This window comes from Argiope bruennichi, chromosome 11 (assembly GCF_947563725.1).
Source record: "Argiope bruennichi chromosome 11, qqArgBrue1.1, whole genome shotgun sequence".
Taxonomy (NCBI): Eukaryota; Metazoa; Arthropoda; class Arachnida; order Araneae; family Araneidae; genus Argiope; species Argiope bruennichi.
In genome coordinates, this window is record NC_079161.1 from 42,945,073 (window position 1) to 42,958,100 (window position 13,028).

General features: G+C 26.6%; 1 protein-coding gene across 1 annotated transcript in view; it reads right to left on the reverse strand.

The window, feature by feature from the left end:
• Positions 1-13,028, reverse strand: part of LOC129957562 (cell adhesion molecule Dscam2-like) — a 670,734-nt gene that overhangs the window by 291,063 nt on the left and 366,643 nt on the right. Inside the window, exon 4 of the mRNA XM_056069925.1 lies at positions 12,533-12,682. Within this exon, the coding sequence (XP_055925900.1) occupies positions 12,533-12,682 (150 nt within the window). The remainder of the gene's footprint in view (positions 1-12,532; positions 12,683-13,028) is intronic.

Consider the following 13,028-nt stretch of genomic DNA (forward strand, 5'->3'; position numbering starts at 1 on the left):
AAATAGCATACATAGGAAAGATTAGAAGAAAAATTTGTCTTCAGATCTTATTAACATTTGTAAACCTTAATTTAATGCATAAAAACTTTATATTATGAAATATGATCTTCAAAGATTTTTTGACATTTATTTTTTGACTTAGAAGGTAAAACGACTAATTTTAATTAGAAAGGACAAATTGGTTATTTAAAATTATTTTATTCTAATGATATTCGACATTTCTTCGAAAATGATCAAAAATTAAAAAGTTCCAATAAATTTGTCAAAAAATGTAGGTAAGTTTTAAAGAAGAATTAGTCTTTAGAACTTGTTAACATTTGTAAACCTAAATTTAGTGCATAAAAGTTTTATTTCATGAAACATAATTCACAAAGATTTCCTGATTTTTATTAATATGAGAAAGAAAAACGAACAATTTTAGTTAAAGTTGGACAAAAGTTGTTAATTAATATTATTTTATTCCATTTATATTCGAAATTTTATTAAAAGTAATCAAAGATTAAAAAGTTAATATGAATTTATTTAAAAATGTAGATAAGGTTTGAAGAAGAATTTGTCTTTAGAAATTGTTAACATTTGTAAACTTTTATTTAGTGCATAAAAGTTTTATTTTATCAATATAAGTATAGTTCCCAAAGATTTTCTGACTTTTATTTATATGAGAAAGAAAAACTAACAATTTTAATTAAAGAAGGGCAAAGTGGTTAATTAATATTATTTCTTTCTAGGATATTCGAAATTTTATTTAAGATAATCAAATTTAAAAGTTAATATAAATTTGTTCAAAAACTATGCAGTGTATCTTTCCAATTAGGAATCCTTACAGTTTAGAGAATATAACTTAAAATGTTCAAGAAATCTATTGAAATAATTTCCTTTTTTCCACAGAAATGTTTTTAAAAAAATTAAAAGACTCAAACTATTTATTTTGTTTATGATAAAAGATTCTCATTTCTTATATAATTAAATTAATAAACTCTTGTACTTAAAAAATAATAAAAGAAAATAATAATAAGTGTATTAAAATTTTCAGATCCTAAAATGCTTATTGCTCGATATGAGATGTATAAATGTGGGAAAAAAAACAGATTTCGCTATCATTCACAATAATATTATTATCCGGGAATTAGTCAGTCAAAAGTAATCGAATTATAGAAATAAATTATGCATTTCTTTAATCTAAAAGTTCGTTTTGCGCCAAGTAGTTCCCCATATTAAACTTTTAATTAAATGAAATTAGTCATTATATGAGGTAATTAATTATCTCAGGGAATTTAAGATACTTGATTGCAACTTTTTACTTTTCCTTTGACCGTACTTGATTGCAAGATTTTATTACTTTTCCTTTGACCGTACTCATAATTGGTAAATTGATTCATTGGTAATGATAAAAACTTACTTGTTGATTGGTAAATGATAAAAACTTACAGAAACTTCAAGAGGCATCTTGTGATAATTGAATCATTGCAGATTTCTAATAATGCATTGAAAGGATTATTCGGAAATGAAACATGGACATACTTTTACTTTTGATTACTTCATTTGTTTTTCTTAAAATTGTAATAAATATATTAATAGAGTCCGATCTAAATTGTATTAAAACAATTTTTAAGCATTTTAAATGAAAAATAGAAAAAAAAAAGAACTTCGTTAGAAATAGCAAATAGAAGATAGCTCTCAGATATAAGGATAATTTTCACTTTATTTATGTTTCTAACAATATCATTGAAAATTATAGTCTTCTTACACATTTATTTTTGTTTCAAAGCGCCGAAATCTTTGGGGTTGCAGAACATAATGGAAGAGTCAAGGATTATGTTTATGTGTTCAAGATGATATACGAAAAATATAGGCTTCTTTTAGAGAATGTTAAATTAATTGTAAGCAAAAATCTATATGTTAGTATGAAATGAGGATTTAAATAACGGACTGACAGATCAAGAGCCGTCCTCGTCATCTGCTTATGTTTCAATTCACTCAGTTCAATTCACTCTTTCAAAATACAGCTTCAAAGTGGGGAACCACATTAATTTAAGCAGGTAAACCTGCCAATTAGAATGTTGAAATCCAGATTCTAAGACCGGACGGGGTTTATTTTTCTGGGTATTAGAATATTGAAAATGGAATATAAAAATTTTATTTAGTTTTACTACCGATTAGTTGGAAAAGTTGTTCAACTCACAATAAGTCTATGCTATATAATTTATAAATATTAAAATGGTTTGAAGAGCAAACATGGCTACTGTGATATGGATCACTTTTTTAAAGTTGTAATCTAATAATGAAGTACTTGAGCCGACAGCTTTTAACACTACGCAACACTTTATCATAGAATTAATCAGAAAGATAAGCATTTGCACATAATAATTCGTGAAATCAAGTATTGAACCTCTAATCTTCCGGTATACCACAAGAGTTTCGTTATCACATAGCAAGTTTGTGAAGATAGAATTTTGTTAGTGATTAGTCATTTAGATATAGATTTGCTAATAAATTGAACTTTTGTGCTCTTGTGAATTTTAGAGGACAAAGTACTAATATATTGAACTTTAATTATTTTCAATGGCGGAATTTGCTCTGTGTGAAAAAAAATCATAAAATTATAGAAATAGACACCTGCAATGACAGCAATATAAAGAATTACAAGAAAATATTTTATTCTTTAATAAAATATTTTAATAAAAATTATTTAAATAATTTGTTTATAAATTTATTTTAATACAATATAGACAGAATTTAGGTAAAATATGCACGTGAGGGAAGAAACACTGCATTAAATCCTTGATATTTAAATAAATATAATTCAGTGTAATAAGCTTAATAAATTATCACATATATTATATTGAATATCTTGAAAACGTTCGGGGTTTTTTTCCGGAGAAAATATTTAAAGATGTATCAAATACTGATAACATATGCATATTTTTCAATCGTACTACATATGAACTAGTCATTTAACTGAAAATAATCGTGAACGCACTTAGGTTTAACATGTTATTCGAAACCATCTGCCATAGTAGAGTATTCATTTTGCAATTTATCTATTATTGCTTATATTTTTGAACTTACAGTCGGTTTTGCCATGGAGAAATCGGGTACGAGATGAGGCTATATAATATTGACAGCAGGAGAGCAGACGGAAAAAGTCTCTAATAGTTAGCTTTAAAAAAAATGTTTTTTATTGTGTGTAAAATAGCATTTTTTTCCAGAAAGACACCAACATAGATAAACTTAAAAAGCACAAATATTAAATATAAATACAAAAAAATTTCATTCAAGTTGCTCTGACCACTCTACTGCACTGCCCACACTTCTAAGCGGAAGCTGAATATAATTATTCTAATGGGAAGTTATACAAAAATGCTTTTTCTTTGTATGAAATCGTGTTTTTTTTGGAAATACATACATATAGATAAACTTAAAAAGCAAAACCTTATCTAAATATAAAGTTTGATTCAAATCATTAGAGCCGTTTCCAAGATACACGAAATAAGTTTATATATATGTATATATACTCAAGAATTGCTCCTTTAAACATATAAGATGTAGTTCAAAATAAGCCTTTTAATATTTTTTAATGAGTTTCATTAATGGGTAAAATTCTAAAGTAATTTTAAAAAATGAAACAAGTAATAATAAAGAGACAAAATGAAGAAATTTCGGTCAAAGTAAAATTTCATCCGAAAGAAGAAATCAAACTACAAAAAAACATCCCACTTCTCATACTTATAACTAACTAAAAATCGAAAACTTCCTCACACTACACAAGTCAGTAATTTAATAAAGCATCCCATTTAAGAAAAAGAACGAATTCTCAAGGTAATAAGATTAGCTAGCATCTCCTACGTTTCCTTAAATATTTATTTCTCTCACACAAAATATATCAAAAGAAATGAAATAACCCAATCATTTACAATAAAATTATTGCAGCAGAATTAATTAGTTATGAATAATTAAACCACAGGAACTTATCATTCGGCACTTTTATCTAATAACTCTTTCTCACCAAGTAATAGAGTTCGCTTTTAATTAAATTCTTATCAATTATCCCATGGCAATTAGAGTTGAGAGGCAGCAATCCTTATTAATTCTTCTTTCATCTACTTTTAGAATATTTTAGAGGAAGATTCAAGAGTTACAAGGGGGTGTCAAAAATTTATGAGGCCTGGGAAAAGTTGTTTAGGAAAAATTAAAATATTCGTTAAGTGGTGGAGTTGAGATGGGAAAATAAATATTTAGAGACTTCTGGATTTCCAGGAAATGCTTTTTTGTTTTCGAATGCTTCTTTGTTTTTGCCGGGTTTCGTTTTGATTGAAATTAATACGTTCTTTGGAAATCACAGAATGGAATGTTTGTAAAGAATTTATTTTTATAATTAGAATTCAATTTATCAACATTTTTATGAAGCTCCATTTTTCTTTATTGTTATCTTTACTTAATAAATTATAACGTATATTATTAATGTGTAGCTCAAAATTACATTTCAATAGGTTTTAATTCATTTCATTAAGAGGTAACATTTTTCAAGTAATTGAAAAAAATGAAACGAATAATAATAAAGAAACAAAATAAAGAAATGTTACGTTAAAGTAAAATTTCTTCCGACAGAAGAAATCAAATTATAGTTTTTTTAAATAAACATAATACAATTTAATAAACTTAACAAATTTTTACGGATATTATTATGATGTAGTTTAGTATAGTATTTTTATTTTTAGTTGTTTTTAATTCGTTTCTTTAGTAGCAAACCTTTTTAAGATAACTGAAAAAATGAAACGAATAATAATAAAGACACAAAATAAAGAAAACTTTCGTTCAAAGTAAAATTTTATCCAACGGAGGAAATCAGACCATAAAGATTTTTAAATAAATATAATTCAATGTGATAACTTAATATTTAAATAAATATAATTCAATGTGATAACTTAATATTTAAATAAATATAATTCAATGTGATAACTTAAAATTTAAATAAATACAATTTAATGTAATAAAATTAATGAATATCATATATATTATTAAGATGTAGTTCACAATTACATTTTTACTAGTTTTTCATTCGTTTCTGGAATAGTTATCATTCTAAAGTAATTGAAAAAATGAAATGAATAATAAGAGATAAAATAAAGTAAGATAAATAAGAGATAAAATAACGAAACCTTTCGTTCAAAGTAAAATTTTAGCCGATAGAAGGAATCAAATTATAAATAATTTTAAATAAATACAACTCAATGCAATAAACTTAACAAATTATTACTTAATTTAGTATGATGTAGTTCAATATAGTATTTTTTATTGATTTTAATTCATTTCTTTAGAAGTTAACATTTTTAAAGTAATTGAACAAAATAATAATAAAGAGATAAAAAAAAACTTTTTTCAAAGTAAAACTTCATCTAATAGAAGAAATCAAATTATATATTTTTTAAAAATAAATGTAATTTAATGTAAAAAATTTAATAAATTATCACATATATCATTATTATGTAGTTCAAAATTAATATTTTTAGTATTTTTTAATTCATTTCATTAAAAGGTAACTTTCTAAAGTAATTAAAAAAACAAATTGAAACGAATAATAATAAAAGATAAAGAAAGGCAATAATAAAAATATAAAGAAAACTTTCGTTCAAAGTATAATTTCATCCGATAACAGAAATCAAACTACAAAGAAATTCCACACTTCTCTTGTTTATAACTAACTAAAAATCGAAAACCTTCAAGCACTTCTCATACCAGTAATTTAATAAGGCCTCCCATTTAAGAAAAAGAATGAATTCTCGAAGTAATAAGATTTGCCAGCATCTCTTACACTTCCTTAAATGTTTATTTCCCTCACACGAAATATATCAAAAGAAGTGAAATAACCCAATCATTTACAATAAAATTATTGCAGCAGAATTAATTAGTCATGAATAATTAAACCACAGGAACTTATCATTCGGCACTTTTATCTAATAACTCTCTCTCACCCAAGTAATAGAGTTCGCTTTTAATTAAATTCTTATTAATTATCCCATGGCAATTAGAGTTGAGAGGCAGCAATCCTTATTAATTCTTCTTTCAACAACTTTTAGAAGATTTTAGAGGAAGATTCAAGAGTTACAAGGGGGTGTCAAAAATTTATGGAGGCCAGGGAAATGTTGTTTTGGAAAAATTAAATTATTCGTTAAGTGGTGGAGTTGAGATGGGAAAATAAATATTTTGGGGCTTCAGGATTTCTTGTAAATGCTTTTTCGTTTTTGAATTCTTCTTTGATTATGCCGCTTTTCATTTTTGATTGAAATTACTACGTTCTTTGGAAATCACAGAGTGGAATGTTTTTAAAGAGCTTACTTTTATAATTCGAATTCAATTCATCAAAATTTTTATGAAGTTCTATTTTTCATTTTTACTAACTTTACAAGTAGTTTATATTTTGTAGGCTGATAATGCTACTGATGTCATACGTCTCTGCGTGTATTTGACTCTTTTTACTTTCTTGTATACTTAGTCTAGACAAAATACTGTAATGGTCAAAATATCCGAACTCGAGATTTTGACTGCCTGGGATTTTGAATTTTTATGTTTTTGAACCCCTGAGTTCAAAAAACATTCACATTTTTGAAAAATGTCCGTCTGTCTTCCTATGTGTCTGCCTGGGACAAGGAAAACTCGAACATTATTTGAGGTGGGCGGTTGAAATTTAGTAAACTATCTTGACGACAAACGTTTAGATTTTTGTCAAATTTCGAGTAAATTCTGTTGAGAGAAGTCCATCTGTTCTGTTGTTCAAATATAAGTTATATTTATGAAATTTAAAGCATTTTCATCATTTCAACGCATGTTCAATCTTTTAATATTCTTCCATTATTGAAATCTAATGTCGAAAGTCTCTGCATATTATCTCTACAGTTTACAAGAGGATTTACAAGAATATTATGAAAGTGAATTTACAGTACTGTGAAAGACAATGTGCAATTAGAATAGATTCTTCAGAAAATGATGTTTTTAATAGTTTTATGATGCCATTATAGTTGATTCCATGAGGAAGGTTTACACATTTACTAAATGTAAGGCTATTAAATTAAAATGGCTCTAATGTCTAATTCAATTTAATTGTAAAAATAGTTTGTTGAAAAAATCGTGTACATTAGCTTAGGCAAGAAAGATTAAAATGAAATTATACTCACTCAATATACCCGGCGAATCAATTAGCGTATATAGATATTTATATTACATAAAACTTTTATTCGCTATAATTATAAAAATATGATACTATGTGATTACTTTCGGGATGGATTTTTTTGAAAAACTTTTGAAAATAGTTTAAATATTTGCATAAAAATCTTGAAAAACATCTAGGAAACAGAAATATACCTCTTAGGAGGCGAAAGATTTAAAAAAGGGTCAATTTTTCAAAAAGAAATATTTTTCTAGTTTAGATGTTTATAAAAAGATTTGCTAAAAATCATGCTGATGGCGTAAGAAGTATATTATATAGTTCCTGAACTTAAAAAATAAGCTGTAGTCGTATCCATTCTTTAAAGATTGTGTTTGACTAATAAATAACATAAAATTTTAATCTTTTTTTTCACATCATAAAGAACTAAAACAACTGTAAAATACTTCTAAGTGAAAAGATTATTTTTTTCTCTCCTTCAGGAACTACAGAATGTATTGAAAAATTAATTTTAAAAATTTGAACAAAATATAATTATAAGGTTTTAATTTGGCAAGTGTATATATATATATAATAAGGTAATTCTATCAAAGATTAGAATTTGAGAAAATAGCTTCTAAAGATGAAAAATAGCATAAAAGTTTATATAAATTCAGATATAAAAATATAAAATAAAAAAAAATAATAATAAAAATATATATATATAAATCCCAAATAATAGTTTTAGAGACCAAATTCTAACGGTTTTATAAAAAAATGATTCCAGTATTAAAAATATTGCCGCTTTAAAAAGAGGCAGTCGACTTCCCATGGCCGAATGGTCATAGCACTAGTCTCATAATCAAGAGATCGTAAGTTCGAATCCCGCTACAGACAATGCGATTCACAGTCTGTGTAAATATTTAATTCCTTTATTTTATGTTTTCCTTTATTTCATGTTCCAGAAGATTCTGGGCCTTTCTTTAGTTTACCAAATAAGTGTTCTGGACTTTTCTTACTGTCTCTAGAAAAGTATTCTGGAACTTTCCCTGCTAGTATAAAAGCAGAAGATCTGTCACTCACTGTGTTCTGAGTTCAGAGTTGAGTTAATAAATTGGTTTAGCTCTGCTTCTTGTGTGTGTCATTGAGTTCCACACTAAAGTACCTACGTGACAATATTAAATAAAAAGAAATTCATACTTTCACAAAAAATAGACTTTTTAACGTAGTCGCCTAGTTTAAATATTTCAGTTATTTGTTTTTATCACCATTTGTCTACTATTAAAATATTTAAATGACTCGAAGCAACTTAAATGAGAGAAAATGAGCGATTTCAGAATTGATTGATCTCTTGTTTCATACATCATGTATTTAAATGTAATTCTAACTTTCTCAAAAAAGTAATTGACGCATGCAATGAATCAAACAGATTTTTCTTCATTCGAGTCATGTAAACCGTAAGCATGATCAAACATTTATTATGATTACAATTCCTCAATCCTGGGTTTTGAATTCACAGACTGCTTTCAAATGTGCGTTAGCTAACGAATTACGGCACTCTTTGATCTTCAACTAACAAAGCAAGTATTCCTAATAGCTCAAGTAACTCAAGTATTCTTAATAGCATTTTAATTAGAATTTGTCATTACATGTTTTTGCAATTATTTCGAACAACAACAGCTTCGTTTACAATAATATTAAACAGCTTCGTTAAGGTAATGAGGAGCAACCGCTTCGTTTACAATATTATTAAAATGTGATGCACTAATATTTATTTTTATAACAGAATAACGCGTTATTTATTCCAGGTTTAATTAGTGAACAGCAACACATTTTTTTCATTCAATCTTTATTTCATCGGCTTTATAATTAAATAACATTTTTCTCCCTGTTACAAGGTTTTATAGAAATATGAAAAAATATAAGATAAAAACCCAATTTTCGGTTGTAATCGAAACAGTTCACAATAATATTTAAAACTTTCAACGCTAGCGAGGATATATCTCGTCTTTCAGATACTTCCAATTGCAGGTTTCTGGGGGCTAAAATGTGTCTCTTATGTCAGTTTAAATAGGTTGAACTTTCTAATACATATATGAAGAACACCTATACTTTTTTCAAACTGGCATAAGAGACAAATTTTAGCCCACAGAAACTTGCAAGTATCTAAAAGACGAGATATCTCGTCGGTAGCGTAAAAAGTGTTAAATAAATTTTTTTTAAATAATTCTTTAGAAGCACTTTCTTACTAAAAATAAAAATAGTTTTTTTAACCAAAAATATGAGGTTGAATTAGTATTAACAATGTATAAGGCTTTGAAAGCCACGCATCAGAAAATTATATCATAAAAAATACACGATAGAAAATTTTAAAACGTTCATTAAAAATTAACAGATACAACAAATTTGATTAAAATTCTTATTTTTTAAAGTAATTATATTAGCATTTTAAATTTTAATTTAAATATTTTGATTTCCAAATGTTTAATAAAAAAGTAACTTTTAAATTTTTACATTTTAATAAAAAATCTATTTCTGCTCAAAAAATGCGTTTCTTTTTATTGTTTTCACTTTTGAATATTTATTATGTATCCCAATGAATTTTTATAAATATTACTGAATTGTGTTATCAAATGTTTTCTCGGATTCACAAACAGATGGAGAATTCAATTAATTTTATGATGGTCTTCTTTTTTATTCTTCTCATTTATATCAGAAAAGAAGTTAATAAATAATATAACTTTCTAAAAATAATAGCCTTTTTATAATAACACTTCTTATTTTGAAAGTTGGTTTTATTTCACATTCGAAAACACATGAAATTATATCCTGGCTCATTATCTATTAATGAATTAGGAATAATCTTTTGAAAGCATCTTGTTAGTAAATGTAATTTATCACTGTCATATGAATAATAGCTAAATAATAGCTAATAGCTTATTAATAGCTAAACTCATCAGTTTTCTAGAGCACGAGTTAAAAATAATCAAATAAATAATGGAATTCGATCAGGAAACAAGAGAACATTTTAGAATGATGTTAATATGGGTTAAACTAACCCGTAACTGGAGACATGAATTTTTTTGCCTTTTGTAAACAGCATTGGAATTTATTTTGTAAACACAATACATTATGGAAATCATGCAGTTTTCTAAAAATATTAAAAACATTAATGTTAAAAATGTTAAACGTTATAGTATTAAATATGGGAAAAATATTATAAGAAAAACCTAAACAATCTTTTAACGAGTACTTATTTCCTTTAGATATTACGGAATTATACTTATGTTAATAACTGTCAGAATTTAACAAACAAAAATGAAGAATACAATACAATATTTTAAAATTTAATTTTAAGAATATTTCTTTTTTTTTTTCATTATCCAAATTAAAAGCAGTTTTAAAACTTGGAGTCATTGCTTCCATAAATAACAACAAACATTTTGAAAAAGAATAACTCGGTTATACGCAAGTGTTCATATTTAGACTTTTGCCAACATACTTCTGAAAATACTGAGGAGATGATTGTATTCAAGGACAAAATACCACGTGATAGTCAGAGCTAATGAATGACGCGGAGTCATTTTGACTCCTGCCTCCAATTACGGGTAAGATAAAAATTAGAAAATTAATTAGGATTTAAATTAGATTAAGAGATATCATATCTATACTTATATAAAGCTCAATGTGTGTGTGTGTGTGTGTTGGCGCTCTACTGGCTAAACCGTTTTACTTACAGCTACCAAATTTGCTACATGTATACCTTGAAGGTCGGGAATGTGCACCTGGGGTCCCTTTTTTTTAATTTTTAATTAGAATCTTAATCATTAATTTGAAATCTTTTTATTTTTCCCACTGCCAAATGAGTAAGGCTTCAGTTTTCCCCCACGCTAATAAGGCTAGGCTTAATATTTTTCGGCCAATTATTTCAAACGATTCGGTTTATTTTCTTAATGTTTGATGCATTTAAAATTAAACATTGCTAATTAATCGATCTTTCAGATTCACTCTGAAGTACTTTTGAATTAAAATAAAACAGAATAAAGGAAATTAAAAATTTCTAATCTGCATAGCGTTACCCCAACTGGCGTAGAAAAATTCACGCATTTGCGTTACCATAACTGGCGAGAAAATTCACGCATGCGCATTGTGTTCTGATTGTTGACAACTATTATCAATGGATGCGGACTTAATTTAAATTATTTTTAGACTAGTTGTATGCTTTTGTAATTAAATTGTATTTATGTTAGTTATATATTTTTTTGTATATGCTTATAGTTTTAAATACATCATTTTTTAAATAGTTTTTTTCAACCTTTTTTCAACCGATTATTTTAAACGATTCGTTTGATTTTCTTGTGTTTGATGCATTTAAAATTCAACATTGTTAATTAATCGATCTGCTCATAATGAATCTGAGAAAATTTTGGTGACAACTTCTTGAGATATTACATAAATTAAGAAAGATATTCTTTAGTGCCCATAAGGTTTAAATGCTCAGTGACTCTGTTTACAGTAATCATATTATTAAAAAAATGCTTTGTTTCAGTAAAAAATATTATTATATTAATTGCAGGTTAATCATTTCCACTTTAATTTAAAGCATAATTTCTACGAGAGCTAACAGAAAATTGGAGAGATACATATTATGTTATGACTGAAGGTCTTCATTAATATTTTGAGTGAATTATATGACTATCAAAATTTGAAGTTTTAAAATGTTTTGATGAAGAGGATATTAAAGTAGGAATTACATAAAATATTTAATTATTAAAATTTTAACGAGCATTAAGATTGGAGAGCCGACTGGTCTCCAAAGGCGGCTAGTATATAATAAAGCAAAGATGTTATTTGGATAGCATTGGTCAACACATATCATTCAAGACATTTTATATCCCAGGCAACTGCATGCAAACTTGCTTTCATCTTACAACACACAAAAAGTAATTTTTCAGCTATAAACTGAACCCCATCCCTGCAATGCAAATCTCATGCGTTTGAATGCGAAACGTACCCTTAAGACAGTAAAGGAATTCCCTATAAAAATCCCGATCCTACATACAATCCGTAAAGAAAACTTTGTCTTTTACTTCATCTTAAAAATAGAAAAAGTATAAAAATAATAACAATAAAAATAAAATAAACAAAATAAAAAGAATGAACAGGAACTCGCAGAAAGTATCAAACACAAAACTTTCCAGGACTTCTCTTCTGTTATTATAAAGAAATTCTCCGGCGTAGTGGAAGCGGAAATAATAACAAAAACCTGAAGGATCTTCTTTATGCTTCTCTTTTTTAGAGCAGAAACACTTGAAATATCAATGGAGGCACAGAATTCGGATTTATAAAGAAATAACAACAAAAAAAACAATAAAGAAGATTTTTCTTTACCTGTGACGACAATTTTGCCGGCGCTGACGCTCATAACCATTTCCCCTGTCAGCCGGTGGCGTGTCTGGCAGTGGAAAGTCCGCTGGGAGTCCTTTTCCAGAACGCCATGAATCAAAAGTTCACCGGAATTTAGAACAGTGTATGAGCTTCCTGTGGGAATAAGAAACAAATATTAATTTGAAATATGCAATATTCTTTTTTTATTCGAAAATTTGCATTATCTTTGCTGGATTTCAAACAATATACTAAATCTGATACCTAAAAACGTGTGACGGTCTGATTTGTATATATTAAAGTTTGTTTCTCTTAGGGATTTGGTGTCAAACTTTTGGTTAATTCACTGCATTTGTCTTTCGTTATTTGAATTTATTGCTTATCTATTACTTTAAAAAGATGTATTCCACAGAGACATATTGATTTTAGACTTTTTTTTCTTTTTTTTTTCGTGTATAATATGTACAAAAATAAAATGTTGTAATCACAATAATAATAATAA